The sequence below is a fragment of the Diabrotica undecimpunctata genome, chromosome 4 (assembly GCF_040954645.1).
Source record: "Diabrotica undecimpunctata isolate CICGRU chromosome 4, icDiaUnde3, whole genome shotgun sequence".
Taxonomy (NCBI): domain Eukaryota; kingdom Metazoa; phylum Arthropoda; class Insecta; order Coleoptera; family Chrysomelidae; genus Diabrotica; species Diabrotica undecimpunctata.
This window is the reverse complement of record NC_092806.1, coordinates 33,103,005-33,130,851: the sequence shown is the minus strand read 5'-3', so window position 1 is coordinate 33,130,851 and position 27,847 is coordinate 33,103,005. Positions and strand designations below refer to the sequence as shown.

The following is a 27,847-nucleotide window of genomic DNA, read 5'->3' as shown; positions in this document are numbered from 1 at the left end:
AATTTAAATTCACGTCCAACTCTAGACCAGACAAACGATCTTCTCAAGTAACTATTCATCCTCCTCCCCCCACCGAAGTGTCGTAAAGAGAAAAGAAAGGACCAAACGCGGGTACTACATGTAGTAAACAAATCCTTATTCATTCAATCTTTCGGTTTCTGATTAAGCGTTACGGAGTTCGATATGCGCTGCATACAGACATTGATGAAAAGCTAGTAAATATACAGTGCGTTCGAAAAAACCATGGCCCGTTGCCGATATTACATAATTTTTGTGTTAGTTATTTTTATTAGTGTTATTGTTGGCGAGGATGTTGGTCAAGAGGAGTCTTCCGAGGATAATAATAGGGAAGTCAGAGAACTTGATCAAGAGGTAGGCTATCGACATTTAATTATTAAATAAATAAATAAATATATATATATATATATATATATATATATATATATATATATATATATATATATATATATATATATTAGGAAGCAGACCTTTTCATAATACATATGTGTGTATTCTTGCAAAAAAAAGTATGTATTTGATACTGTCGGTAATAGTTCAGCATTTTTGTATCAACTCATACCTGACTTCTTCAATATTTTTAAAGGTACAAACAAGTCTTATACAGATCATGTATATAAATAACACTTTACTAAGCCTACTTTTAGCTCAGGACTGAAATCTTCGTCCTCCTCGCTATAAGCAATTTTCCTTGTTTTTTTTTGCGGATTAATATGGCAGGTTGTCCATTTTTATCTCCATTTTTTGCGATGTCTGCCTCTACTTCTTCTACCGTTTGGTGATTTGTCTCCTGCTATTTAACCACGCTGGTCTCCTCCATTACTTTTTCTATTTCATATCCACTCGTACGAGTCCCTTCCCATACAGTTGGCCCAACGTTAGATTGATAAGAAAATTAAATTTTAGAGAACAAAAATAAAAGCGCAGCGTAAATTTTTGAAGTTTGAACGCATTGAACAACATTTTTGAATTTCCTCATTATAGAAAATATTTTATAACGTTATATAGACTAAACAGAATAATAATCAATTAAAAAAAACGAATAGAATATGTAATATTAACAAAAAAAAATGTGAAAGTTTACCACTGAGTTACATCCCCTTTATTTTTACTGACATCCACAATCCTTCGAGGCATAGTTTTTACCAAGTTCTGACAAAATTCGAGATTGTTAGAAACCCATTCCAAAAGTGTTATGCCATGGTCTTCAACCCATTTTAAACTCTTTTTTGAGGTGTGACAACCTGCGCCGTCCTGTTGGAAGACAAAATCTTCTGCTGATGTTAAACGGTGTTTCATAATCGGTAAAAGAGATTTTTCTAAAATAATCAAATATTTGTCCGTGTTTACAATCCCATCGATAAAATGTAGCTTTTCCACACCTTTAGTCGACATGCCGTCCCAGATCATGACAGATGCAGGAAATTTGACTTTTCTCTTCAGAAAGTCGGGATGGAAAGCTTCATTTTTCCTCGCGAATGACGCGACTCCTACTGTCTCCAACACACACTTCAAATCTGGACTCATCACTCCATTGTATTGAATCCCACTGCGACTAAGTCTAATCTTTTTGCTCTTTTAACCATCTGAGTCTATTTTTCTTCTGTTGTATTCTTAAAAGTGGCTTTTCCTTAGCATAAAATAAAATGAAATTTATTAAAAACCATTCGTACTAATTGTTTCAACTATAAAACTTACTTTGTAAGTACCAAATCCTAATTTGTGAGCCCCTCGGTGACATGTTGAACTAGAAACGTGTCTTCCAATGACGTCACTTCACAAAACGCTTTACTCCATGTAACTTGCTCCTCGATTTTTCACTATAATGAGTCTTAAACGCCCTTCGATATGCTTCGGTTATTTTACTTTTTCGTACATTTCTAGGTTTTGTGACGACCGAACCTGTAGTTTTGTATCTTCTGACTATATTTATTACACTAGAGCGTGACAATTGCAACATATATTTCCGAATTGGATTTTCCAGAATTAAAAAATCTAATAATGATTGAACAAATTTTCTCATCGATAACTTAAACTCGACCCATTGTACCGGGTGGTCAAATAAGCCGATCTCTCGGCTATTATATCAGAAACTAGACATGTTATAACTTTAGGAGAAAAAATTCCTTAGTAAAAGTGGCCAAGAGAAATTGCTGGAAATAACTTTCAAGTTTTTGGGTTAACCGCTAGGGGGCGTAACCTATAAAGAAAAATTTGAAAACCAGTTTTTTGTTAAATATGCCCAATTATACCAAGTGTTTAAGTAAACTAGAAAGAGGCCTAAATTCCGCACAAAGTTGTTCAAGTACTTTTTTTTATTTTTTCAAATAAAGAGTGGGGGAGAGTGGGAAAGTATTTGTGGATAAATACCTATAATTTTGGTTTGGATCAACCGCTTTTAACGAAATTAGTGTCATTAGAAAGAGTGTGGATGATTTAATTAACATCTACTATAAAACAATTGCATTTAGTTTTAATTGTCATGGGTAGAGGGTACTTTCGAATAAAAAAAAATAAAATTTGTTTTTCTTCAAAATGTTTAATGGAGACACCTATTTATTGTAAATTATAATGGAACTGGATTAAATTCTATGCAAATCGCATGTTGATAGCTTTTGTCGAACTCGAGATATGAATAAAAATGCATAAACATAAGTAAGTATAGTATTTACTACCAATATACTAAGCAGTAATCTAAAATAAAATAATACAATATCCAACACGATTAAATCAACAAGTCAAACACTCTGCGATACATAACTACTACACTGGCAAACAGCAAACTGGCAGTTTCCATGGTAACAATAGTAAACAAGAATCACTGCACTCGAGTTATGAGTCATATTCCCAAACTAAAATTTGTCGGAGTTCTAATCGAAACTTTATAGTGGCCAGTCAATAAAAGGGATAGATTGTAATGATCTCATGAGAATCATAAAAAAGTGGCAAAAATCGCGCCACGTTTATTTATTTAACACCTTTATAAAATCTTACGAGTTTATTGCGGCAAAATACAAAAATTGCATACGAAAGCTGAACTCTTTACCTTTAAAACGCATCTTGATTTTTGTCGATAGGTCACTTGAATCAAAAGATATCAAATTTTTGCCGTCAAGCTGATACAAATTTTATTGAACATTGATTTCGAGCGCGTAACATTTAAAGTAGACGGTTGCTTCAGGAGTTGATTGTGAGAGAACGGTTCATTCTACACAAAAAGTTCTAATAAACACTTTTGTTTAAAATTATGTTAGCTACATTTTTTATTTAAAACATTTTTTTCTACGGCGTACAGATTCTTGGGAAATCGATTTTTTTGCGTTTTTACCCCCCTACGAGGGGGTTTTAGGGCTAAGCCCGGAGGTAAAGGTGGTAAACTTTTTTGTACCTTTTTGGGGTCCCAAAATTAATATTCTCGGTAAAATTCATCTTGTCCGTATGATTCTTAGAGGTTCAGTGGCATTTTCGTCTTTGGCGACTGGAGTATACCCTGTACGTTACATTTTCTTCCTCACCTCTCGATGTATTTCTTGTAATTCTTCTCAGTATTCTCATCTCCGCAGATTCCAATACCCTAGTGTTTTGGCTATGTCGGGTCTTGTTTCTGATGCATACGTCATTAGTGGTCTTACACTGCCTTTTTAAATTCTCAATTTTTTTCTCAGTGGCAATACTGGTATCGTAAATTTATTTGCTTTTTTTTACTTAATCTCTCAATTCTTTTTCCAGGTCTCTATAGCTGGACAGTGTAATCCCAAGTTATTTTACTTGAGATTTTACTCGTCATACTAAATTCTCTTGGTCTTTTATTGAATCTGTGGACTACTCTTTGTAGAATATATTTGGTTTTGGCTATCAATATTGCGTGGTCTACATAATAGAATATTTTGAGTTCTTTTCCCCATTCCCTATCCTCTTCCTTTGTTGACACTTTTGATGACTTCCTGTAAGTTATCCATCTATTCTGACTTCCATCCTGTTATTGTGGTAGATGTTTTCAATAGTTTCATGATATCCAAGGCAACTTCTATATCATACAAAAGATGAATTACATCTTTTAGTTTTACTCTGTCGAATGCTTTCTTGAAATCTATCAAAAGCATAAACGCTGGTCTGATATACTATAAATATTATTCTGTAATTTAATTTATGACGAACATTGCATCTCTACATTATCTTCCGGTGCGAAAATAGCGTTAACCTGCTAAAATCTGTAGTTCGGTAGTTTCTGGTTATTTTTTATCGCCTTTTGTGAACATCAGGATTAGTTAGATAGTTTTCCAATCTTTCAGTTTTGTATTTCAATACTATTGTATTGTTTTATGCCCACAAAATTTTAGCAGCTCATGTGGTATCCCATTTCTATTCTTCAGCTTTTCAAATGTAAGTTGTACGTCCTGCTTATTTATATCAACTTCATCGATTGTAGATATTTCTGGTGTTTGTTTTTCTAACATCGTCTGTTTTCCTATACACAGCTTAGGAAATTTCTTTCTTTTGGCATTCTTAAAACTAGTCCCAACTATCTAACTGTCTGTGCCCTAAATTTCTGTGTTATTTTGGATCTATTATACATTTCTATTAGCTACTGGTTTGTTCTTCTTCTTCGCCATTAACCAAACGAGGAAAAAAGAAATTGAAGAAATTGTAGAAACAAGTATCCTAGGTATATTAAAGGATTTTTAAATGTTTTTCAAACGAGCATTGGTAAATTGCAATCCATTTAGTAGATTTCGAAAATCACATTTTTTATCATACGTAAACTGATAGTACTTTTTCCTGACAATCTCAAATTGCATAAAAATTTAGGTGAAGATAGTACTATATGTGTACCAGGTGGTCCAATAAGCCGATCTCTCGGCTATATATCAGAAACTATTCATGTTATAACTTTAGGAGAAACAATTCCTTAGTAAAAGTGGCCAAGAGAAATCGCTGGAAATAACTTTCAAGTTTCTGGGTTAACCGCTAGGGGTCGTAACCTGTGAAGAAAACTTTGAAAAGCAGTTTTTTGGGAAATATGCCCAATTTTTTTTTTTGAACCTATTCTCTATCCTTCCATACTTGGATATAGGTCTCCCCCAGTTCTCTCCATCTTTCCCTATCTTGAGCTGTTCTCTGCCATGTGGGGCCTCCTTGTTTCCTGATGTCATCTTTCCACCTCATCTGTGGTCTGCCTCTTGATCTCTTTGCATTGTATGGACGCCACTTTCCGATGGCATTGTTCCATCGTCCGTCTTGGAGACGTTCATTGTGTCCAGCCCATTTCCATTTCAGTTTTGCTGCTTGTTCTATCGCGTCTACTGTCTTTGTTCTGGTTCTGATCCACTGGTTACGTTTTCTATCTTTAAGTGATATACCCAACATTTGTCTCTCCATCGCTCTTTGTGCCTTCCTTATCCTATCCAAATTGGCCTGTGTAAATGTCCATGTCTGTGCTCCGTAGGTGAGCACCGGTATTATACAGGAGTTATATACCTTGCTTCGTAAGTATAGAGGGATTGTTTGATTTTCTAGAACGTAAGAAAGTTTGCCGAACGCTGCCCATCCCATTCTTACTCGTCTCGATATTTCGGCTGTTTGATTTTCTCTGTTAGCTCTGATTGCTTGTCCTAGATATATATATACTCATTTACCTGTTCTATTTTTTCTGTTTGTATTTTTATTGCCTCTTGGTCTTCCGTGTTTGTCATTACTTTTGTTTTGTTGAAGTTAATTTTTAGGCCTTTTTGCAGTGATTTTTCATGAAGTTCATTCTACATTAATTCTAGTTCTTGTCGTTCCGAGGAGATCAGGAGTATATCATCCGCATATCTAAGGTGATATCTAAGGTGATTTAGGTACTTTCCGTTAATATGCCCAATTTTACCAAGTGTTAAATAAGTTAACTAGAAAGAGGCCTGAATTCTGCACAAAGTTGTTTTAAGTACTTTTTTTATTTTTTTAAATAAAGGGTGGGGGAGAGTGGGAAAGTATTTTATGGATAAATACCTATAACTTTGGTTTGGATCAACCGATTTTAACGAAATTAGTGTCATTAGAAAGAGTGTGGATGAATTAATTTAGATCTACTATAAAATAATTGCATTTAGTTTTAATTGTCATAGATAGAGGGTACTTTCGAATAGAAAAAATTAAAATTTGTTTTTCTTCAAAATGTTTAATGGAGACACCTATTTATTGTAAATTATAATGGAACTGGATTAAATTCGTAACAAAATGGAGCAAACCGCATGTTAATAGCTTTTGTCTAACTCGAGATATGAATAAAAACGCATAAACATAAGTAAGTATAGTATTGACTCCTTTACTTATTTAACACTTGGTATAATTGGGCATATTTCACAAAAAACTGGTTTTCAAATTTTTCTTCACAGGTTACGCCCCCTAGGGTTAACCCAGAAACTTGAAAGTTATTTCCAGCGATTTCTCTTGGCCACTTTTACTAAGGAATTTTTTCTCCTAAAGTTATAACATGAATAGTTTCTGATATATAGTCGAGAGATCGGCTTATTGGACCACCCGGTACAATAATATCTTTTTATCAAATTTCTTGGCCCGGGCCTTTTGCTTCATAAGTAAGCCAATACATGTGGTCGTTAATGATTTCTCTCATCTATTTGATTATTCTGAAATATTAAAACTAAACGAATTATTAAAATAGATAACAAAACCTAAATTTTAAGAGTTTAAGGAAGCCTATATGTGGTCGAGAACCAAAGTTATGCCAGTTTTAATTTTAACCTTAATCTGAGGTATTAAAATACGTGAATTAAGTTTTTAGAAAGTGACGAAAATTTAGATTTTAGAAAATTTAGAGGGACATATAATACTCATCGATCTTTATTATATTGAAAAAAAGTTTAATATATGCAATTTTTTGACAAAATGAGTCAATATTAACAGTACTAATGGACTAGAAATTCTATTTTCCTTTTTTTTTTCATTTTAAATGCATTTTTTCTGCAGAACGCTTGAAATAGTATTTTTAAATATTTTTTAATATGTTATGAAACTAACAGTATTATAAAAACCGTAAATTTACTAAAATCTTAATTTTTGTCCCTTTCTAAAAAGTTTTATCACAAACAATTTAATCAAAATTACGTTCACATATTTTACCTCAGATTAAAGTTAAAATTAAAACTCCTATATGTAACTTTAATTCTCGACCACCTAACGGCTTCTTTAGACGCTTGAAATTTATGTTTTGTTATCTTTTTTAAGAATTCGTTGAGTTTTAATATTGCAGAATATTCAAACATATAAGAGAAATCATTAACGACCACATGTGTCGGCATACTTATGAAGTAAAAAGCACAATTTTTAGGCAATCAAAAAAAAATAGTTGCATGTCTGGGCCAAGAAATTCAATAAGTAGACATTCTTGTGTATATATAAAACTACCTTCACCTAAATTTTTATGCAATTTGAGATTGTCAGGAAAAAGTACTATAAGTTTACAAATGATGAAAAATATAATTTTCGAAAAATTGGCTATTTTTAATTGGCAGTATCTTCAAATCTACTAAATGGATTGTAATTTACCAAATTTGTTTTAAAAGGTATTTAAAAATCCTTTAATTTACCTGTTTCTACAATTTTTTTCTCGTTTGGTTAAATTTTGACAAATAATTTAAAAACATAAAATTTGATGTTTTCTTTTCGTTCTTCTTGATCTATAAAATAAAATAAAACTTACCTTTTGCGGGTTTGTAAATTATTTCATCACATAGTTGACCTTATAATAAAAAAAATGAGCTATTGTGAGTTAAAGCCAGCCCACTGGGCCCAGAGATGTACTAAATCTTCAAATATAAGGTAAAAAGGGCTATTTTTGACCCTTTCGAGGAGCATATCTCAGGCCGAAGGACACCTAGAGGTCTAAAAAATAACTATAAACTACTTTTTGAAGGTAAAATGATAAAATTTGATAAGACAAAAGTCCTCCCCCCCTACACATTATTTCTACAAATAATGATTTTCTGTTATGTATAATATATAACATATAATGATATTCTGTTGAGTTGTCATTGGTTTATAACAAGAGTATACATTCTTTGCATTTATAGATCACCTGATTCTTTTACGGAACTATTTTTTCAGAACATGCTAAATTTGTTAGACGACCTGCACAATAAAAGCAGAAAAATTCTATGCGGTGACTTGAATATCAATTACGCTGTTGCTTGTGCTACCCAATTATCCTTGGTCAATATATTCGAATCTTATGGTTTTACAACGCCAGTTAATTCTCCTACAAGAATTACTAAAACAACATTTACCACAATTGATGATATTGTCTCAAATGTCTCACCCCTTGATGTACGCTCTACAATTATGAATGCATGACTATCTGTCATGAAGCAGTATATACCTAGTTTAATACTCTCAACAAACCATCCTCGAAAACCCAACGTTTAGGTAGGACTTTTTCCGCTCAGAACTTTCGTAAATTCCAAAATTTGTGCTTGATTTCTGCGTGGGACTTTCCCTCTGTGGACGTGGACTATAATTTCAATAATTTTTTAGATAGGCTTGTTTGTATTTTCAATAAGATATTTCCTTTAATTACAATTAAGTCAAAACATGGGGGCCTGCGTAGCGCAAGCGGTAGGATGCTTGCCTCGCATGCCGATGGTCCGGAGTTCGAATCCTACCGCCGGCAAGAACAACTAGACATTTTTAAAAATGTCTATAGGCCCCATGTCGACTCAGCCTGAATAAAATGAGTACCTTGGGTAAAACCAGGGGTAATAATAGGCGGTTGAAGCGTAGCACTGGCCATGTTACCTTCCTTGTATACCGTAGGCCCTAGATATAGCAGACTACCCTGCTATACTCCCAAAGCTGCGAGCGGTATAAAACGGGAGACTATTATTATTAAGTCAAAACATCACAAACCCTGGACTACCAAAAGTATCCGCATATCAGCCAAGAATATGAGTTCACTACTGTACATCAAAAAATTTACTACCAACGTTTTTGTCACTGAATATATCACCAAGTATAAAGGAACCTATCTAAAACTTATCAAAACAGATTTTACTATCAAAATCGTCTGGGAAACTATAAAAATATTGCATCTAAAACTTGACCATAATAAACAATTTTCGAAATAAAACTAACAAAGCTCAAATATTTTCTCTTCCAAACCCTGAAAATCTAAATGAATACTTCGTTAATGTGACTAAAAATATAACATTAACTATTTCGCCACAACAATCTCCTCAATTCAAAAAAGGTCGCGAATTCATTCTTTATAAGACCAGTTGATAATTCTGAACTGATCCAAACAATCAATAGTATCAAAAGCAAATCTTCATGTAGTACTGATGGACTATCCATAAAAATTTTCTTAAATCTCCCAAAAAATCGGCGGGCGTAATTTCGGCCGGTAATCCCTTGGCCTACCTGCATAAATCAAGGGGTACCATTTATGACAGGGGTAATTTCGGCCGAGGGGTTGATGTTTACGATGAGATTAAAATATTGGTAATTACGCTTCATAGTTTCTGTAAAATATTAATTGTGTATTTATTTGGAAATACCTAATCCTGTGTACCTGTCGGAAATACCTTTAATTTACTTATCTCTTTATTCTAATAACTATGTTGTACCTACTTAAGATTATTCCTTTAAATGTATAAAATTCACAAATAACAGGTATAAAATTATTATAGCTAGTCAGTATTATAACTTATCTTGAAGCTACTAGTCGATAGAAAGCATAAAATATATTATTTGTATACGATGGCATCTGTTTCAGTAATTAAGAGTTCACGCGGTTGTGACTTACTAGTTGTAGAAAAGTTTCAGTTTTGTAAACAGGACGTATTAAAAAGTGGTGAAGTACGTTGGAGGTGTATAAAGAAAAATTTAAGATGTTTAGCCAAACTGTACACTGTTGGTGCGGAATACACAGTTACTAGAAGTGAATTAATCCACAACCACGAGTCCGATGAAACTACGTTGGAGAGAAAAATAGTGACGACTTCATGCAAGCGCAAAGCTGAGGAAGACATATCGGAGAAACCTTCAAAAATTATTAAAAGCGTTCTTTCAAATCATTTGCCAGAGAATTTGTCATCGATAGATGTCAGTCTAATAAGAAGAAATTTGTACAACAGCCGCCGTAAGCTCTTACCAGCCCTGCCTAAGGATATTCACGATGTACATTCTGTACTCGATAGTTATGGACCGAAAACCACAACAGGTGAAAATTTTTTGTTTATTAACAGCACAGCTGATAATATCATTGTTTTTTCTTGCCATACAAATATAATAAGTTTATGTAAAATGAAAGATTTTTACATGGATGGCACATTTTCTTATTGTACAAAATATTTTTATCAGTTATTTACCATCCATGGACTGGAAAATGGGCATTATGTTCCTCTTTTGTATTGTCTGTTGCCCAATAAGACCAGTGACACATATATGAGACTTTTTCTGTTGGTAAAATCTAAAATTTTTGAACTTTATAATATTGTTTTTGAACCGAAGGAGGTATTTGTGGATTTTGAAATCGCAATTCATAACGCATTAAAAGTTGTCTTTCCCAAAACCAAACTAAATGGTTGTAGATTCCACTTGCACCAGGCGTGGTATAGGAAAATACAATCATTAGGGTTAACCCAAATGTATAAAGATAAAAACTGCGAGGAAAGCAAATGGCTTACTCATACTTTTGGGCTAACTTATTTAGACCCCTCTGAAGTTGAAGATTGTTTCATATTTGATCTCATGTCATACAAACCGGACCATAAACTTATAGATAAATACGCAGACTATTTATTAGAAAACTACATAGCGCCAGAATCTCATTTTCCACCAAATATATGGGCATATGAAAACCCATCAATTAAAAGAACCACAAATGCCTGCGAATCATTCCATTCGCACTTTAATTCTAGTTTTTATTCAAGTCACCCTTCTATATTTATTTTTATAGAAAAATTAAAAGATTGTCAGATCCATGCATATTTAAAAATAAAAAATTTAAATATTCCAGCAAAAATTAAAGACAAACAAGTAAAAAACAAACTAAAATTTATCGAAAACATGGTAAATATGCTTCGATCTGACAATATTTCTAGAATTAATTTCGTTAAATCTGTATCACATCAAAACGTTTTTTAAAAATTTATAGTTTACTTAATTTATAGAAATAAGTTGATGTAATAATTTTATTGAAATAAAGAAATATTTTAATATAAAGCATTCTGTTATTTTATTTGATTTGCGGCCGAAAATACCTATGAGATAAGGAAGCAACTTAAAACCTCCGGCCGAATTTACCTACCGGCTTTTAGTACCTGCTCTTTTTCCGGCCGAAATTACGTCCGCCCCAAAAAATGTGTTGGAAATCCTGGTCTCACTAATTAATGATTCCTTTGAAAAAGGTATATTTCCAGAGTGCCTAAAGACAGCCATTATTATTCCTCTTCATAAGAGTGGTGAAAAATCGAATGTCTGCAGCTATAGAACTATTGGCTTACTATCGGTCCTATCCAAAATTATTGAGAGACTTATAAAACCCCGACTTATCTCCTTTCTTGTTGAAAACAAGTCAGTTCGGCTTTTTATATAATAAATGTACCAGTGATGCTATGTTTTCTGTACTACATGAGGTCTAGTAAGCACTAAAAAAATATTTTTACACTGCCACTGTTTCTGTAACTATAACAAAGCTTTTGATTGTGTCAATCACGACATTTTGATAAAAAAATCTAAATTTCTACAAAATTCGAGGTATTTCTTTGAATTGATTCCAATCTTACTTGGGGAATAGGAAACAACTAGTTAGAGCAAATGAAACTGACTCTAGTCACAAAAGAATTGTATGTGGAGTACCACAAGGTTCGGTATTGGGTCCCCTACTTTTCCTTATCTTTATAAATGACATCACTAACTTAAAAATCGATGGAAAAAAATTTCTTTTTGCTGATTATACCAGTATCTCCTAGAGGAACTCTAATATTGCATATCTTCATGTAACTATAACTTCTGATCTACTTAAAATAAAAACCTGGTCTGACTCTAATTTACTCTCTTTTAAAGTGGATAAAACAGTAGCATTATCCTATAAAGGAGCTCTTCAATACTTGCTTCTTAATAACAGCCAGATCAGTATCGTCGATTCTGTAAAATTACTTGGTATTTTTATAGACATCAACTTTAAATGGTCCCTTCATACTGATTTGTTAAGTAAAATATAAGTCTCAGCCTGCTATGCATGCATGCTTTTTTGGGTTCTAGTACAGCTGCCCAATTTGATGTTATTTTTAAATTACAAAAAAAAAGCAATATGATATCTTTTTGGCCTCAGTAGAATAACACATTGCAGAAGCTACTTCAAAAATCACGGGATTTTAACTCTTCCCTCTTTATATATTTTAGAAACTGTTTGCTTAATTCGTAAACACCTACATGTTTTTCCAGCAAGACCTAATCATGACTACTCCACCAGAAATTCAACCTTTGATGTGTATTTACCGATCCCGTTCACTGACTTAGTAAAGATATCTATATTATATTTGGCAAAAAATTTTTACAACCATCTCCTTTTGCAACTTAAATCTGCATTTGTCTATTATCTTTTATTTTGTGATATTGACGATTGATGTAATTTTAATATTTTAAATTGTTATTGTTATTTTTTTGACTTTTATAAGCTTTGTCCATAAAATTGTACAATCAGTGACAATAAAGCAATTTATATTCTATTCTATGATTCTATATTTATTAAAAAGAAAACAGTATCTCTTTTAAACAAAAAATGTCTGTCAGCGGTATGATATTTTTTTATAAATGATCTATAATAGTAGTTTCTGAAAATAGTTATTTTCTTATTCCATTTTATTTTAGACCATAAAAACAATACATGAAAAATAATAGACATGAAAATAAAACAGTGATATTGAGGCTGTCGACGATGTATAATTTTATTATTAGTACTCGTAAGAAAAACCATATTTTGCAATACGTTTTTTGTAAAGGAAAAGTATATCTGCCGATACAATTGTATTATTTTCTTATTTTCTCATGATTTTTCGCCATATATAGAATATCTATAACACTAACACAGAAAGATAAAGCAAATTCTCGTGTGTTATTTTCCCAATGTCGGACGTGCGTATACTGAGAATTTTAATTGGTATTTAGCCATGTGTTCATTGGAAAAGTGGATTTTTTAGGTTAATGTGCTGAGATCTTGTTAATGATGAAGAGAAAATTTTTTCTTAGTATACGCTCGTAAATATTTTTTTGTTCTAAGATGTGAAATATTCATTTCCTAAACTTATTACAGAAACGAAACTAGATAAAAAATGAAGTAAACCAAAAGCATAACGTTTAAAAAAAAATAATCGTTCTACGAGAAAATTGCAATAATAAGACTAAAAAATGAAAAAGGTGAAGTGAAAATCATATTTTTTATATTTTTAAATATTTATTTAAGGAAGTATACATTATAATATTCTTATTTGATAACATTATAAACAAATTTGCAACGTCATTTTTGTCAAAAAATTAATAATGAGTGGCTCCTCCTTGATTATCTATACACTCTGTGACGCACCCAGGGGGGGGGTTTTGGGGGTTAAACCCCCCCCCCAGGGCATATAAAGTAAACAATATATAAAGAACAGTAGAAAAATGTAACTTGTCTTTCACACACAATACAAAAAATCCAAAACGCTGATTGAATAATTAAATTACCACTTTAAATATGTAGAACACAATAATTATTGTATAAATACGCAATAATTAATAATATTTTTCATTATATTTAGATATAGATACCTAATATTAGGCTTATAAAAAATTAGACAGAACGAGTCTGTTGCGAGTAGCATGCGCCTACAGGACTGTATCTGCGGCGGCCTTGTGGACTATCACGGGTTGTGTTCCTCTGCATGTGTTAGAGCAGTAGAAAAGAAAAGAGACATCTCTATGGGAGAAGAAAGCATTTGACAACAGCTATAAAAAAAAGAAAGGGAAAGATCAATGGAAAAATGGCAAGAAGAGTGGAACAACAAGGAAGATGTTGCTCAGTGGACAAAGATGCTGATCCCGAGCCTAAGGGACTGGGTAGATTGTCTGTTTTAGGGCGTATCTTCATAGGTTCAGAAAGACAGATGCAGATAAATGCCTATACTGCGAATATTCCGACACTGTTACTCACACAATGCTGGAGTGTAATAGATGTACAGTGGAGAGAAACAGAATGTATAAAGAAATAGGTATGAACCCTGTGACTGTAAGAGATGATCGTAAAGATGACGGGAAATACGGAGGGATGGAATAGTGTTCACAATTACATCCAAGCAGTCATTAAAAAGAAAGAAGAAGAAGAGAAATACCAACCGGGCTAATGACAGAGATAAGGTCTAATTACTATTTTAATGGGAATAAGTCGCAATTAAAGGTTACAATAAGTTTATTGACGTTTGAATTTTTGATCTTTGATCTTGCACTGATAACTTGTTTATACTCCAACAATTAATATAAAAAAGAATAGCGGTTGGTACAGAAGTACATCTAGCCTTCATCGACCTAGAAAGGGCGTATAATACAGTTCCAAGACTTAAATTGTGGCAAGCTTAACAACAACTCGACATTAGTCCATACCTTTTAGGAATAATCAGAGAAGTATACAGGGATAACACTACTTACCTAAAAATCGGATATAGACTATCAGAGCCAATAAAAGAAACTAAAAGACTAAAACAAGGATGCAGTATGTCACCCTTACTGTTTAATTTATATATTGAGGCAGCCCTCCAAAATTGGAAAAACCACTGCCAGGGAATGGGAATCCCCATAGGAAATGACGTACTGTTCTCCCTAAACTTTGCGGATGACCAAGTCATCCTAGCTCAAGATTCTTATGATCTAGAATTTATGATAAAGTGTCTATAGAGAGAATATTTAAAATGGGGGTTACAAGTCAGCATGAAGAAAACAGAATATTTACTTAATTATCAGTTCAGATGCAAGGTTTGAAGTGTTGATAGACGAGGACGTGGAAATCAAACAAGTGAAAAAATTTAAATATTTAGATCCACTCATTGCTAAGAACAGCTTGGGAGAAACCGAAATTAAACACGAAGTAATCAGGGACGTAAAATTGTAGGATATCTGAACTCCTTATGGTGGGATCACCACATTTCCAAAAGGAACAAAAAAAGAATAGGGCAAACCATGGTTGAATCAGTTCTTTGTTCTATGGCTCTGAAGTATGGACAATTAATGCAGACCTGAAGAGAAGATTGTTGACAGTTGAAATGGATTATTTGAGAAGAAGTGCTAGAATATCAAGGCAGGAAAGGAAGACTAACGAATCTATAAGAAATAACATGAATGCTACAGAAACGGTCATTGACAGAATAGAAAGAAGAGGTTCAAAATGGTTTGGACATCAATTGAGAATGTCTGACAAACTTTGGCCCCAAAAACTTTACAAATCGAAGCCCCCTGGAAGAAAAAAAAGAGGTAGACCTCGACGCTCTTGAAATGAAGGAATTAGAAGAGCGATGGAATCGACAGGTTTGGAGGAGGAGCATGCATTGCACCGGGAGGATTCCCGGAGGAGAACGGGAATACGGCGATAGCCGTCTTCAAAATGTATTGTATTTACAAGTTCGATTAATGTCAAACGTCAATAACCTTATTTTAACCTTCAATTTTGGCTTATTCCCATTAAAATAGTAATTACTTTAAAATGCCACAAGAAAATAGCTTCAGAACAATAGATAAGATCTAGATAAGAGAAGGAAGTGTTCCAAAAATGTCGTCAGCCTTACAGTGGCTATCCCACTTTCGGAGTACGGTACGTGCGACAGTCAACTGCGCATAAGTAAGAGAGGGTGGTTTTAGTTGGTAGGTAGGATAATAGATACCTGAATCTTTGAAACTGCTACCTTTAGTACTTTAAATTAAATTAAAACCCAAATTGTAGGGACTCAACATGGAGGTAGCATAAAAAAATTTCAAAACCTCCCCCTAAGACAAATTCTGGGTGCGCCACTGTATACACTCAGTTACTCTATGTCATTAATCGTCATTAATCGAATTAAGTGGTCTATATCATATTGTGAAATCCGGATTCTTCTTATGGCATGCCACAGGTCTTTTAAGTTTGCTGGAAGATGTGGCAATCGATTTAGGTTTCGACCTACCATATCCCACACATGTTCGATGGGTGGTGACAAATCAGCTTATCTTGATGGACACTCTAAAGTCTCTAAACCAGATTCTTGTATTAACTCAATGGTTTCACGGGTAATAGGAGGCCTTGCGTCATCCTGTTGAAAGATCGCATTTGGAATGGAAACAGGGATGTAAAACCGGTTGTAGTACTTCACCAATATATCGTCGAGCTGCCAGAGTGCCGTTAATAAGAACTAGAGGTGATCTGCTTCCCAAACATATAGCACCTCAAACCATAATGCTTGGTTGTCTTGCTGTATGACGTTCAACAGCCAAGTATATATTTCCTCTCTCACCTCGAAAACGTCTTACCCTTATGTGCCCATCATGCGCCAAACAAAACCTAAATTCATCACTGAAGCAGACAAAATTCCATTGGCCATTTCAGTTTTGCCGAGCTCTGCACCATTCTAAGCGTTGAGCCTTATGCTGTAGTACCAAAGGTAACACCAAAAGCAGACGTTAATCTCTTAGTCCAAGTAATCTTTGATTATCGGTTCTTCTTGAGATTACCTTTCCTGTAACTGCAACTTAATCATCTGTTACTTGATGTGCACTGTCCCGTCTATTTCTGAGAGCAAGAAGTCTAAGATGGCGCAAATCACGGCCTTGCAATATTCTAGGACGTCCAGACGATCCACGACACCGATAAGTTTCATGATTGGACCACATCCTCCAAACTCTTAACACTGTTCATGGATTAGCTTCAATTCTTCGTAAAATTTCCCGTAAACCGAAACCGCTTTTTCATGCATCCTTTTTCGCTTAGATGACGAAATTGCCAACAACCGCGAACTCTTGGCATTTTAAACTTTTGGGTAAATCAAAAACAATCCAAAATGACTAAAAATTACAAATAAACTGAAGTTAAATACACAGAAATAAACTGTCTTATCTTTTTTGTTTTAAAGATTGCGAGGTAAAAACTTTATCACATAATATTTTTTAGATATAACTTACAAATAAATACTTTTGATCCAACTTAGTAACCATATACAAAGTGTTTCATTTTTTTCGCCATCAGTATATATAATATTCTAAAAAGAGATCAAAGCAGCCCAAAAACTAGAGAAAATTAGTATTATTTATTACATTCCTTTAAACATTCGCCAAAATAATCGGTTGCGGCAATGAACTGTAAACAGTGTGTTCGAAGAAGTCAAATTTTTATAAAAATCGATACAATAAATGCTATTTTGATATGGAAATAATTAGCAGAAAGAAACAGTCGAATTATGCAAAATACAATCGAAATAATAAGCAAACTGATATTGAAAGCGTCGATGACAATTATGTCAGGTGTGTATACTACACCTTTTTTCCTTCTCGTAATAGTACAGTATATTTCACGAATTTGTATCTAACAAAGTTAATAGCAAATTCTCCCTATTTTTAAAGCACTGTCGAATACAAGCAAAAACAGTTTTTACTAGTTGCCATCTAGAGCCCATATAGAGACATTGCCTCAGGGTCAGCAACCTCCAATTGGGAGTCTTACGTTGCCATGTTCAAAACTTTAAACACCAACTTCTTAACAAAGATGTAACAAATAACAAATTGTGTACCAGTTTAAGTGTTCTTACCCAAATATTTAGTGGTTTGAGTCATGTACACCTGGTAATATTACACTGATGATGGACTTATTAGTCCGAAAACGTTTTGTGATGTAGCCCGAAAGGTTCTTTTAATTCTATATCTTTTCTAAAAGATTTTTAAATAAAACTTTTATAATTTATGGTATACAACCAACTACAGGAATTTCATTTTCCTTATAGATTTTCATCATCATAAGTGGCTCGACAATCCGTTGTGGATCTTGGCCTGCTCACAAAGAAGTCGCCACTCCTGTCGATTCCTGGCAACTTCTCTCCATTTTCTGACCCTTAGAATCTGTAGGCCTTCTTACACATCATCAATACATCAGGAGATTTCCAAGTTCTTTATGTATATCTTTATAGGGAAATCGTTTAGGCAAAGTTTATAATTCTGAGACCGTTATCATTAGAGTCTACGTGTAGGCTCTCTTTTCCGATGGTGGGCGAAAATATATTCTCTCTTCCGACTTTGGCATTAAAGTCTCCTGCTATTATTTTGATGTCATTTTTTGGACACTCATCATACTCTCGGTCTAGTGCCTCATAGAACATGTCTTTTTCATCATCCTGTTTATCTTCCGTTGGAGCATGGATGCTAATAATGCTAATATTAGCGAACTTCCTATTAGCTTTGAAATCGATCACACTATGTTTGACCTTACTGCTTATAATAAATCCGGTAATAAATTTGAGTCGGGCAGGATGTCCACTCTAGTAAATATAGCAGTTATTTTTTTCCAGGATGCCTGAGCTAGTCCACCTCATTTCCTATAAAACAATGATATCTGCTTTGGCTTTACTCATTTCCTGTATGAGCAGAGCCGTGGCTCCAGTCTGATAAAGGCTTCTTACGTTCCACGTTTAAATTTTTTTATGGATTTTATTCCTTCTAATTTTGGGCAAGATCTGGAAATGCTACGTCCGGGGTGGGTTTTGTGGTGTTGTAATCAGAGAAATTGTTGCATTTCGACTATCCTACGAATGCCTGTATATAAATTTGTTCCGGAAAATCTTTAGGTGCCTGAGGATACACCGAATGTAATAATCGTTTAATATCGGCTTCAAATTCTTGCAGACTTTCGTTATGGTTTTGATATCGAACGTTCAGCTGACTTTGGAAAATCTGCTTTAGATGCTGCTGGCCATATCTTGTCTATAAAGCTTAAACGAGAGAGGTTTAACTGGGTGCATCCTAGGGAAGAGATTGCAAAATGGTTGCTGCCTGTCCTTGAAGCGACACTACCAAGAAAATTGCCATTTTTTTCTCATTCCAGTCATTTGCACTAGCTGCAGCTTCGAAGTGAAAACGATGAGTTTCCCATTCTGTTTGACCACCGAATGCGGGTGGTTTTAAAATGTTGCTAGTTCTAATCGTGAATGGTTTAACTATTGAAAATGATGAAGCTGTTTGTTCAGATTCAACATTATTTACTTTAGCTTAAAATTTTCGTAAATTTGAGATAAACTATTCATGATTTCTACCTCTACTTTATCTTTACCTCTACGCCTCTCTTCCTCTTCTCGTCTATGTTCCTCCTTCATCTCTTGCTCTTCTTGTCTACGCTTCTCCTTCAGCTCTTTCTCTTCTTGTCTACGCTTTTCCTTCACCACTCTTCGCTTCTCTTTTTCCTCTTCCATTTTTCAAAACCATGCGGGGGATCCAGACGTATCCATTTTTTATCTAATTCCGAAGATCTTGTATTAACCACTATCTTAAACTGTCATCTTCTATGCTTATATACATTTTCTGACGTTCCAGACATTACTACACATTTATTTATTTATTTATTTCAACGGTAGAACCATCAACAAATAGTAAAAAGTAAAGATCACGTACAATAACCATCAAAACAATATCAAAGAAACAAGTAAACAGTTAAAATTTGTACATTAAAACAGTACATCAAATCACAAAAGTTAAAAAAATATATCACATATCTAGATTAATAATCAGATTCTTAAGTTGCCTTTTGAAAACATTAATGTTTGGGTAGAAAGGATCCAATAGGAGGTCATTGCAAGAGCTGAGCATTCTCGACAAGGGAAAATGACGAGCATAATCAGTCCTATGAAAAGGAATATAAAAGAGTGCAGTGTGTCGAGTTCTATGTATTTTGTTTAAGTGTACATTGGCTAATAACGAGGGGCAATTAATAACGTTGTTTAGAATTTTAAACAAAAATAACATATCAGCTCTCAACATGCGGTTCTTCAATGTAGCAATGTTAAATTGAGACATTATTATAGAATAATCTATGAAATAATTTTCAGTATTTTTTATACTAATATGTGCTTTAAAAGCTAAAGATCTTAGAAACTTCCTCTGAACGCTCTCCACTCCATCAATGTATACTTGATGAAGTGGGAACCAAACAGCAGACCAAACAATAAGGCCTATTCAAGACCTCAGCGTTCCAGAGAGCAATACAATAATTTGAATACAATATTTGAATACATTTCGGGATTGCTCGGTGACAACTCAATCATTCTAGATTTTTAAAATACTTCTTTTATTTTTTGTTTTAGTTATTTAAACTAACCAATCTAATATTTTTAATAAACTAAATAGCAATGTATTAATACCTTCCTCATTTTCAGAGATGGAGAGTCGTAGAAATTCTTCCAGAAGCTGACGCTGACTGGATTCCCAAAGAAGACGGTCAAAATCCCAACCAAATAAAACCAAAGCGTCGAAGACTTAGAAAACGGAAAAGAAGACCACCACCAGCAGATAGTTCTGAAGAAGTACAGTTTGTGCGAAGAAGAGTGCGACCTTACCGACTAGAACCTTGGGAAGATGTAAATATGGACGATATGAAACCCAATATACGACGAAGATTACCCCCACAGTATACATCTTCAGAAGACACTAGTGACAATGTTAGTGACGTTCGGGACAGTTATAATGAAGAGAAACCGGTAGAATCAGTGGCGGTTGAACAGAAGAAATTTGAACACCCTGTAACCCTAAGTTCAATACAGGACTTAAAGAACTTATTAAAACAATCTGGAGGTCAACTTAGTTTAAGCGAACTTTTACAGCAAAAAAATCTGTCTTTGTCCGAACTCTTGTCGGGTAGCGAGAAAGCAATATCAGCTTTAACAGAAAGACCAAAAACAACTGCATCCCTTTTAGAAGCTACGACTGAAGTAACAGTTAACAATAAATACAAAAGACTACCTCCTTCTATTGGTTTACGAAAAGACTTTAATAAAAACGGTTCACCAGAAGATACAGTCGATAGCCTTTCTGAAAGAGAAACTATGGAAGCTCAAAGAAAGCGGTTCGCGATTCTTCAGCCGAAAGAAAATAAACTGTATGCGAATATAATAAAGTTTGATGTTATAACAGAACCTACAACTGAAAGGAGAATTTTTATACCAGCAAGAACGAAACACTCCGAAAAACATGTACCACCATTAAAAGAAAATATAGAAATGGAAAGCACAGATGAACCAATGATTTCAAGTCCTAAAGCATTAGCTTCTACAACTACTACAATTAAATATAGTCCTAGCACTATCTTCGTTCCAAGCACTACGCCAAAATTGATAAGAACCAGATCAAATTTACCTACAACTAATGCTAAATTGAAATTAACAATCAAACAATTATCGAATGACGAAAAACAACGTCCTCCACCTTCGGAATTAAACAAACCTGTTCCAATAAAAATAAGTGAAATAACAGGCTTAACACTAAAAAATATTAAGCGAAACGAACAGCTACAAGCAGAAAAACCCATGAAAATAACAATAAATTTAGACAATCACGAACATCAATCTAATATTATACCTTCCATAGCACATGAACCCGTCCACAAAGAAGCGGAATTAATTTCTGACTATCAAAATGAAACGTACGTAACAGCCAAACAAGAAATTATGGAAGTTATGAGAGATCCAGAGAGCCGAGAAAAATTATCTAGAATTCTAGAAAATAGAAATATGACTTTGGAGGAGTTGGTCGAACAGAGAGAAAGAGGTTCCAGTCAACGCCATTTAGCAGATATATTTCATAACAACACTAGAGAACCGGAACCAAAAGATGAACCGCATGTAGGGCATATCAATGAGGATTTTTTTACTAATATAATACCAACAAACAGACAAGCGAAAAGTACTAAAATAAAGACTCCACAAATGGAAGTAACGACGCAGTCTGCAATAAACGAAACAAGAACCACATATTTTAAACAAAAAGAAATATTTCCTACAGTTGGGCTAAACTTTGATAAACAGGGTTTAGAAACGTTTCCATGGAAACAATTGTATCCTGATCTGTTCCCAGAATCGAAAGAAGAGATCGATGATTCTTCTAATGAAATACACAATAAGATCCAAAGAATTGATCTTGATGATGCTTATGCAACACATTTTACAGATGAAGGATTCTTCATAAATTTTCCATCGGGAGTCAAATCTGCTCTCTTTGTTAGTCTAGCTATCATAGGTTTATCTATTGTGGTATTTTTGGCCATATTGGTTGTATTTAGGTGGATGAACAAAAAGAATAAATCATTGAATTATTGCAGTAGCTTGACAACAAAATTTAGACCACCTATGTTACAAGGACGACCCACAACTGCCATAAAGACATTCATGAATGAAACGTTGGGAAGGAAGAAAAACTATTACAAATCAAACCTGCAGAGTATGTCTGACGAAATCTGGGATGCAAATAAACAAAGAAAAGATTCTTTCTAATTATTGATTTTTTTTATAATTTGAAATGAAAAACGGAGTTATCAGGTAATTTATGAAAGATCAGGGCCACTTTTACTTTGTTAGGTGAAAGGGACATATAATCTTGAAGATTCGTGTAAGACATGTATGTATCCCAGTAGATTTTTACATAAGGACCGTGTTTATTTTATTTGTCCTGTTATTTCTATCAATGAGATAAGTTAATGGTAACCAGTGGTTCTCTAATTAAATGTCAATATTTTATATTTATTACACATTAATAATACACTCATGAGTAAAATTATTAAATATTTTAAAATTTTGATTAATCCAACAATTGAAGTACTTCGTACTCGTGAGAATGATTTATTTTACAATCACCATTATCAGTGGTACCTACAACAACTTAAGTTTAGGTTCGACCTTCCCTAGTCTTAACTAATCTTCCTCATATCGGAGCCGTATTACTAGAGAAAGTAACTATAAGAAAAGGAAACAGGTAAGATCAAAATAAATAAAGAGATTAGAAAGGAATACATATTGTTTTCATCATCACCATCTTTGGTATTACAATCCTTTGTGTATCCTGGCCTGCTCTAAGATTCGTCGCCATTATGTTCGGTTTTTACAGATGTTCCTGTGCTTAGCTTTCTAGCAATCGTGTTATCTGGCATTCGTATTATGTTCCAGCCACCTAAGTAATTATGTTTTAATGAACGTTCCGACGTCTGGTTCATTAAACAGTAGGTATAATTCGAAGTTATCTCTTATGCGCCACTGATCTTGGTCGTTTATGCCTCCAAATATTTTGCTGAGTATTTCACGCTCGAATATTCCCAAAAGTCTTTCATCCTTCTGCGTTAAAATTCATGTTTCTGTCCCATATATCACGACCGACATCAGCAGTGTTTTCTTCTTCTTCCTTTTATTGTAGATATGACTCTGTCATGTTTTTAAATGTGCCTAAAGTAAGTAATCGTTTTCGTGGTCTTCCTACTGATCGTCTTCCTATTGGGGAGCCGTCTCTTGCCGTCTTTACTACTTTGTTTGTTGTTATTCGACTTAATGATCGTTCCATTCTACTCTTCTATTTCTTAGCCAGTGCTTGATATTCTCCACCTTGCATATACGTCGTATATCTGTACTTCTAGCTCTGTCCAATAGTGTCTTACGTAATAGTGTTTCTGCCGCGTATGTCATTATTGATCTGATGACTGTTTTGTAAATTCTGCCTTTTATTTCTTTCCCGATATTTTTATTTCTCCATATTGTTTCATTCAGGCAACCTGCGGCTCTGTTTGCTCTATTCACTTGAACTTCCACTTCTTTTTCGAGCTTTCCTTAGCTAGATAATGTGATGCCTAGGTATTTAAAATCCATCACTTGTTCTATTAACTCCGAGCATAGGGCTCCAATTTACATCTTAGTAAATTTGCTGTTGTAACCATGCATTTTGTCTTTTTTTGGAGAAATTAACATGTTAAATTTTCTGGCGGTTATATTAAAGTGGTGTAGCATACGTTGTAAATTATCTTCACTTTGAAAAAGTAGTATTGCGGCGTCTGCATAATAGATTATTTTAAGTTATTTTTATCCAATTTGGTATCATTTTTTAGTTCTTACTTTTTTTATTATTTTATTATTTAAGTAGGATCCTTAATAACCAACATATACTTGGTTTTATCTTCGTTGAGGACTACGAACTACTAGGAAATATTGCCCAACATCTCGCTTTCTACGCCCTATTATGTCATATTGTTTCCACTTTTGTTTAATTTGTACTTAAAAAACATAGAAGCTCTAAATAATGAAATTAAATCTGTCAACAGGGAGAAATTGAATAATGTTAGGTATGCGGATGATATTCTCTGATATGCCTTTAAAAATGTGGTTATTATAGGCATACTCAGGATTCCTGGGAAAACCCATTATATATAACAGTATTAAAAGGCTACATAGAGACATGGAGGTCTTTCAAATAGTTCAAAAACGCAAGCTCAAATAACTAGGCCACGTAATGCGAAATGACACCAAATATAAAGTCATTATCATTCTTTTGGTCTGTTATTGCTATGCGGGGGCAACTTCTCTAATTAAATTTCTATCTTGGGTTATACCAATATCAATCCCTCTTACCGAAATGTTCTCCCTAAGCGTGTACCACCTGGTTTTCTCTGATCTTCATTTCCTATTACTTGTAGGAACTTCGTATTTGGTGATAAGCATCTAGACGTTGAACATGCCTTAACTAATTAATTAAGCACCAAGGAATCGTACCTGTAATTTCTCTATATATGATCCAACACTAATAATAAGGACTAAGCACTGAGTTCAGATGGAATCCTACTTTGACATGAAATTAATCTCCCACACATATCCTAACATTAGTAATTTCTCCCTAATATATAACTCTCATAATCTTTACATATTCTCCGGGAAGTCTTTTATTATTGAACGTGTTTCTGTAATTCTATATTTTTCCATCAGAAGCCTTCTAATGGAAATGGCACCTGTTTTGATTTTCCTTGCATAAATCCAAACTGATTCTTCGCTATTTCAGCTTCTTCTAGACATATCTGTCTATCAATTACTCTCTCCCATATGTCCATGCTATACTTGTTTTTTTATAACTCTGTAGTTTGTGCATTATTAAACATGTTTGTTTTTGTAACCAGGAACTAATATACTGCTCCTCCATTCGTCTGGCATTTGCCTCACTTCCATAATTCGATTCAACAAACCTGTTAGTCAACTTGTTTCTGTCTCCCCCATAGAGCTGACCACATTTCCAAGGAATATCATCTGGTCCAACTGCTTTTTTCTTCTTCACGTGCCATATCAGTGTTATCCGACGTTGGGGATCACCAATGCGAAGGCTTCTGGATCTTCTGTCACATGGAATAATTGTCCTGCATTTGATATATAAGTCCATTCACAAATGTTCTTTAACCAAGAAAACTGTCGATATTTTCTGAGTTCAAATTTTTCATTTTCTATACACTTTGGAAATGCGTTTTCCTTATGCACAAAATGCAGTTCATTTTACCACCATGAATTTTGTTTGCAAACTTTTCTACCACTTTCCCGAATCGAATGCAAAAAGTTGCACAGCGATTCAACTTGCTGCGAAAAATTGGTAGACTTAACGCTTCGTTGCCTCCGCTAATATCTCTCTCCCATTATTTCCCATCTCACCCATCTATCCACCTCTCTCTTTCAATATATCTATAAATCTCCCACATTTGCTTTGCCACACTATTTTATGCCACTTACCTAGATATACATATTAGTAAATCACCAAAGTAGAAATGCAAAGATTTCTTTGACGAAACCAAAATTCAGATTTTTTTGCTTTAATCTGTGCCTTGCAATTTATAGAAGGCACAGATTAAAGCAAAAAATCAGAATTTTGGTTTCGTCAAAGAAATCTTCGCCTTTCTACTTTGGTGGTTTATTCTCAGATGTCGCTATAGCGTCCATATTGAAGCCATTTTATTGAAAGCTTCTTTTGACGGAAAAGATTTGATTTCACTTTTAGAGCTTCTGTACCTCTGATGAATCCTAGTACGATGACTTATGTATAAGCGACTATACAGAGGCACTATACGTGAATTCAACCTTAACTGTCTTTTCTTTTATTTCGGTTTACTCTTTAACAAACCATTTTGCCAAGGATTTTTGCTTAGATTTAGATGAGGAGATATGTTGTGGAATGCAAATTTTAAATTCCCCATACCTCTCTTACACCTTTATCATCATCTGTTTTGCCTTGCAATTTATAGAAGGTACAGATTAAAGCAAAAATCTGAATTTTGATTTTGTCAATGGAAATCTTCGCATTTCTACTTTGGTGATTTATTCTCTGCAAATCTTGTATTTTGTCGAGTTTTTGTTGGGTTACTATGAGCTCAAATTTCGAGGAACAAATTTGACAAGTAATACATTTTAATGAAATTCATTTCATCACGGACGACACTCGTTTCGCAATTTAAATTCCTCTTAAATGTGCTAACACCCTTAAAAATCATTAATTTCCGAATCTAGTGGGAAACATATGTCATAATTTTTCTAAATGTATCAATCTAGTGACACAAATATAACCGCTGTTGAAGGTGTTTCTTTAACACAGAAATTTAGCTGGCTAATTTACTTTATTTATGTGATTATATGTGCAATATTATAAAAAGTTGTATGCTTAGGTTTTACGACTGATAGTTGTGTTTTTTTCAATTTGCATTATTTAATAATCTCCTTTTATTATTTTATGTAGAAGTCATTATAAACTTGGTGGGAAATTGTTTAAAACAGTGAACGGAGCATAACAGGTTTGTGTTCACTAAAATTAACTTAAAGTCGATTATTACATCTAACATCAAAGGAAGTGTAAAGAATTTTTCTTAATAATATTTATGTAAAGGGTTTTGAAGATATATTAATGAAACTTTGTAGAAAAAAGATTTTTTGTAATTGAGAATACTTAATAATTTTATAAATATTTGTGCAAATAGCCTATAGTGGCATATGTAAATACCTTCTGTGTATGTTAAACTTAACTCTTGTGGTCTGATACATACTTTTAAAGGAAGATATGATTAAATAAGTAGGATTGAGAAACTCACAATGGAGAGATCAGCTAGTTTCAAGCTATAGAACCATTTCTTATTTTGACTGGCCTTTGGACCTACGACAGTCTTACTTTTGACTGGCCACCTAAGAGGCAGATATGAAAGTTACTACAACGTTGAGGAACAATATCATAAAATTAGAGAAAAGAAAAAGTAAAATCGCATTATAAACCTGGACGGCAATTTATTAAATTTGACTCTGGCTGAAGAACATGTTCTCTTAAACAATTATATACTAGTTTGATGCTGTATTAGACCAATAACTGAGAATATCGTATGGCTAAACATATAATATTGACAAGACAATATTTGTATCATTTTTTTATAGTTGGTTGTTAAAGAAAAATGTTATTTATTTCTGATTTAATAGTTATCTCTAGAAAAAACTAGTTCTTCACTTTAACTTAATTTTATAAAATTTATTTACTTGGTAGATTCTATTTTAAGTTACTTGAACTGATTATTTTATTTTTTAAGTAGTATTCATTAGGTATGTTTAAAAATTCATTGTTCCATAAAGAAACTGATAGTAATATGAATATGACTGTATTTATTTTTATGTTAGTTTGTAAAGGTCCTTTCTTAATGGATGGATTTTGTCACATTTTTAATACTATTTGATTTTGTTTAGTATGAATATTTGTTTTCTATTTAAAACTGTATATTTATTGTTGATTTTTTGTAAATCGTAATATATTTTAACAAAAT

General features: G+C 33.5%; 2 protein-coding genes across 2 annotated transcripts in view; one reads left to right on the top strand and one right to left on the bottom strand.

Annotated features, from left to right (window-relative positions):
* The window catches only part of Setd3 (SET domain containing 3), an 83,503-nt gene that overhangs the window by 51,670 nt on the left and 3,986 nt on the right, over positions 1 to 27,847 (bottom strand). The gene's annotated exons all lie outside the window — the stretch shown is intronic.
* LOC140439423 (uncharacterized) lies at positions 155 to 27,847 on the top strand. Its single transcript, XM_072529322.1, has 2 exons — positions 155 to 372; positions 20,427 to 27,847. The coding sequence occupies exons 1-2, from the start codon at positions 244 to 246 to the stop codon at positions 22,533 to 22,535; spliced, it is 2,238 nt and encodes a 745-aa protein (XP_072385423.1). The 5' UTR covers positions 155 to 243; the 3' UTR covers positions 22,536 to 27,847.

Coding starts and splice junctions, on each gene's coding strand:
- LOC140439423 (XM_072529322.1), top strand. CDS start 244: ATGGCCCGTTGCCGATATTACATAATTTTTGTGTTAGTTATTTTTATT. Junction 373..20,426: donor TCAGAGAACTTGATCAAGAG/GTAGGCTATCGA, acceptor CCTCATTTTCAG/AGATGGAGAGTCGTAGAAAT.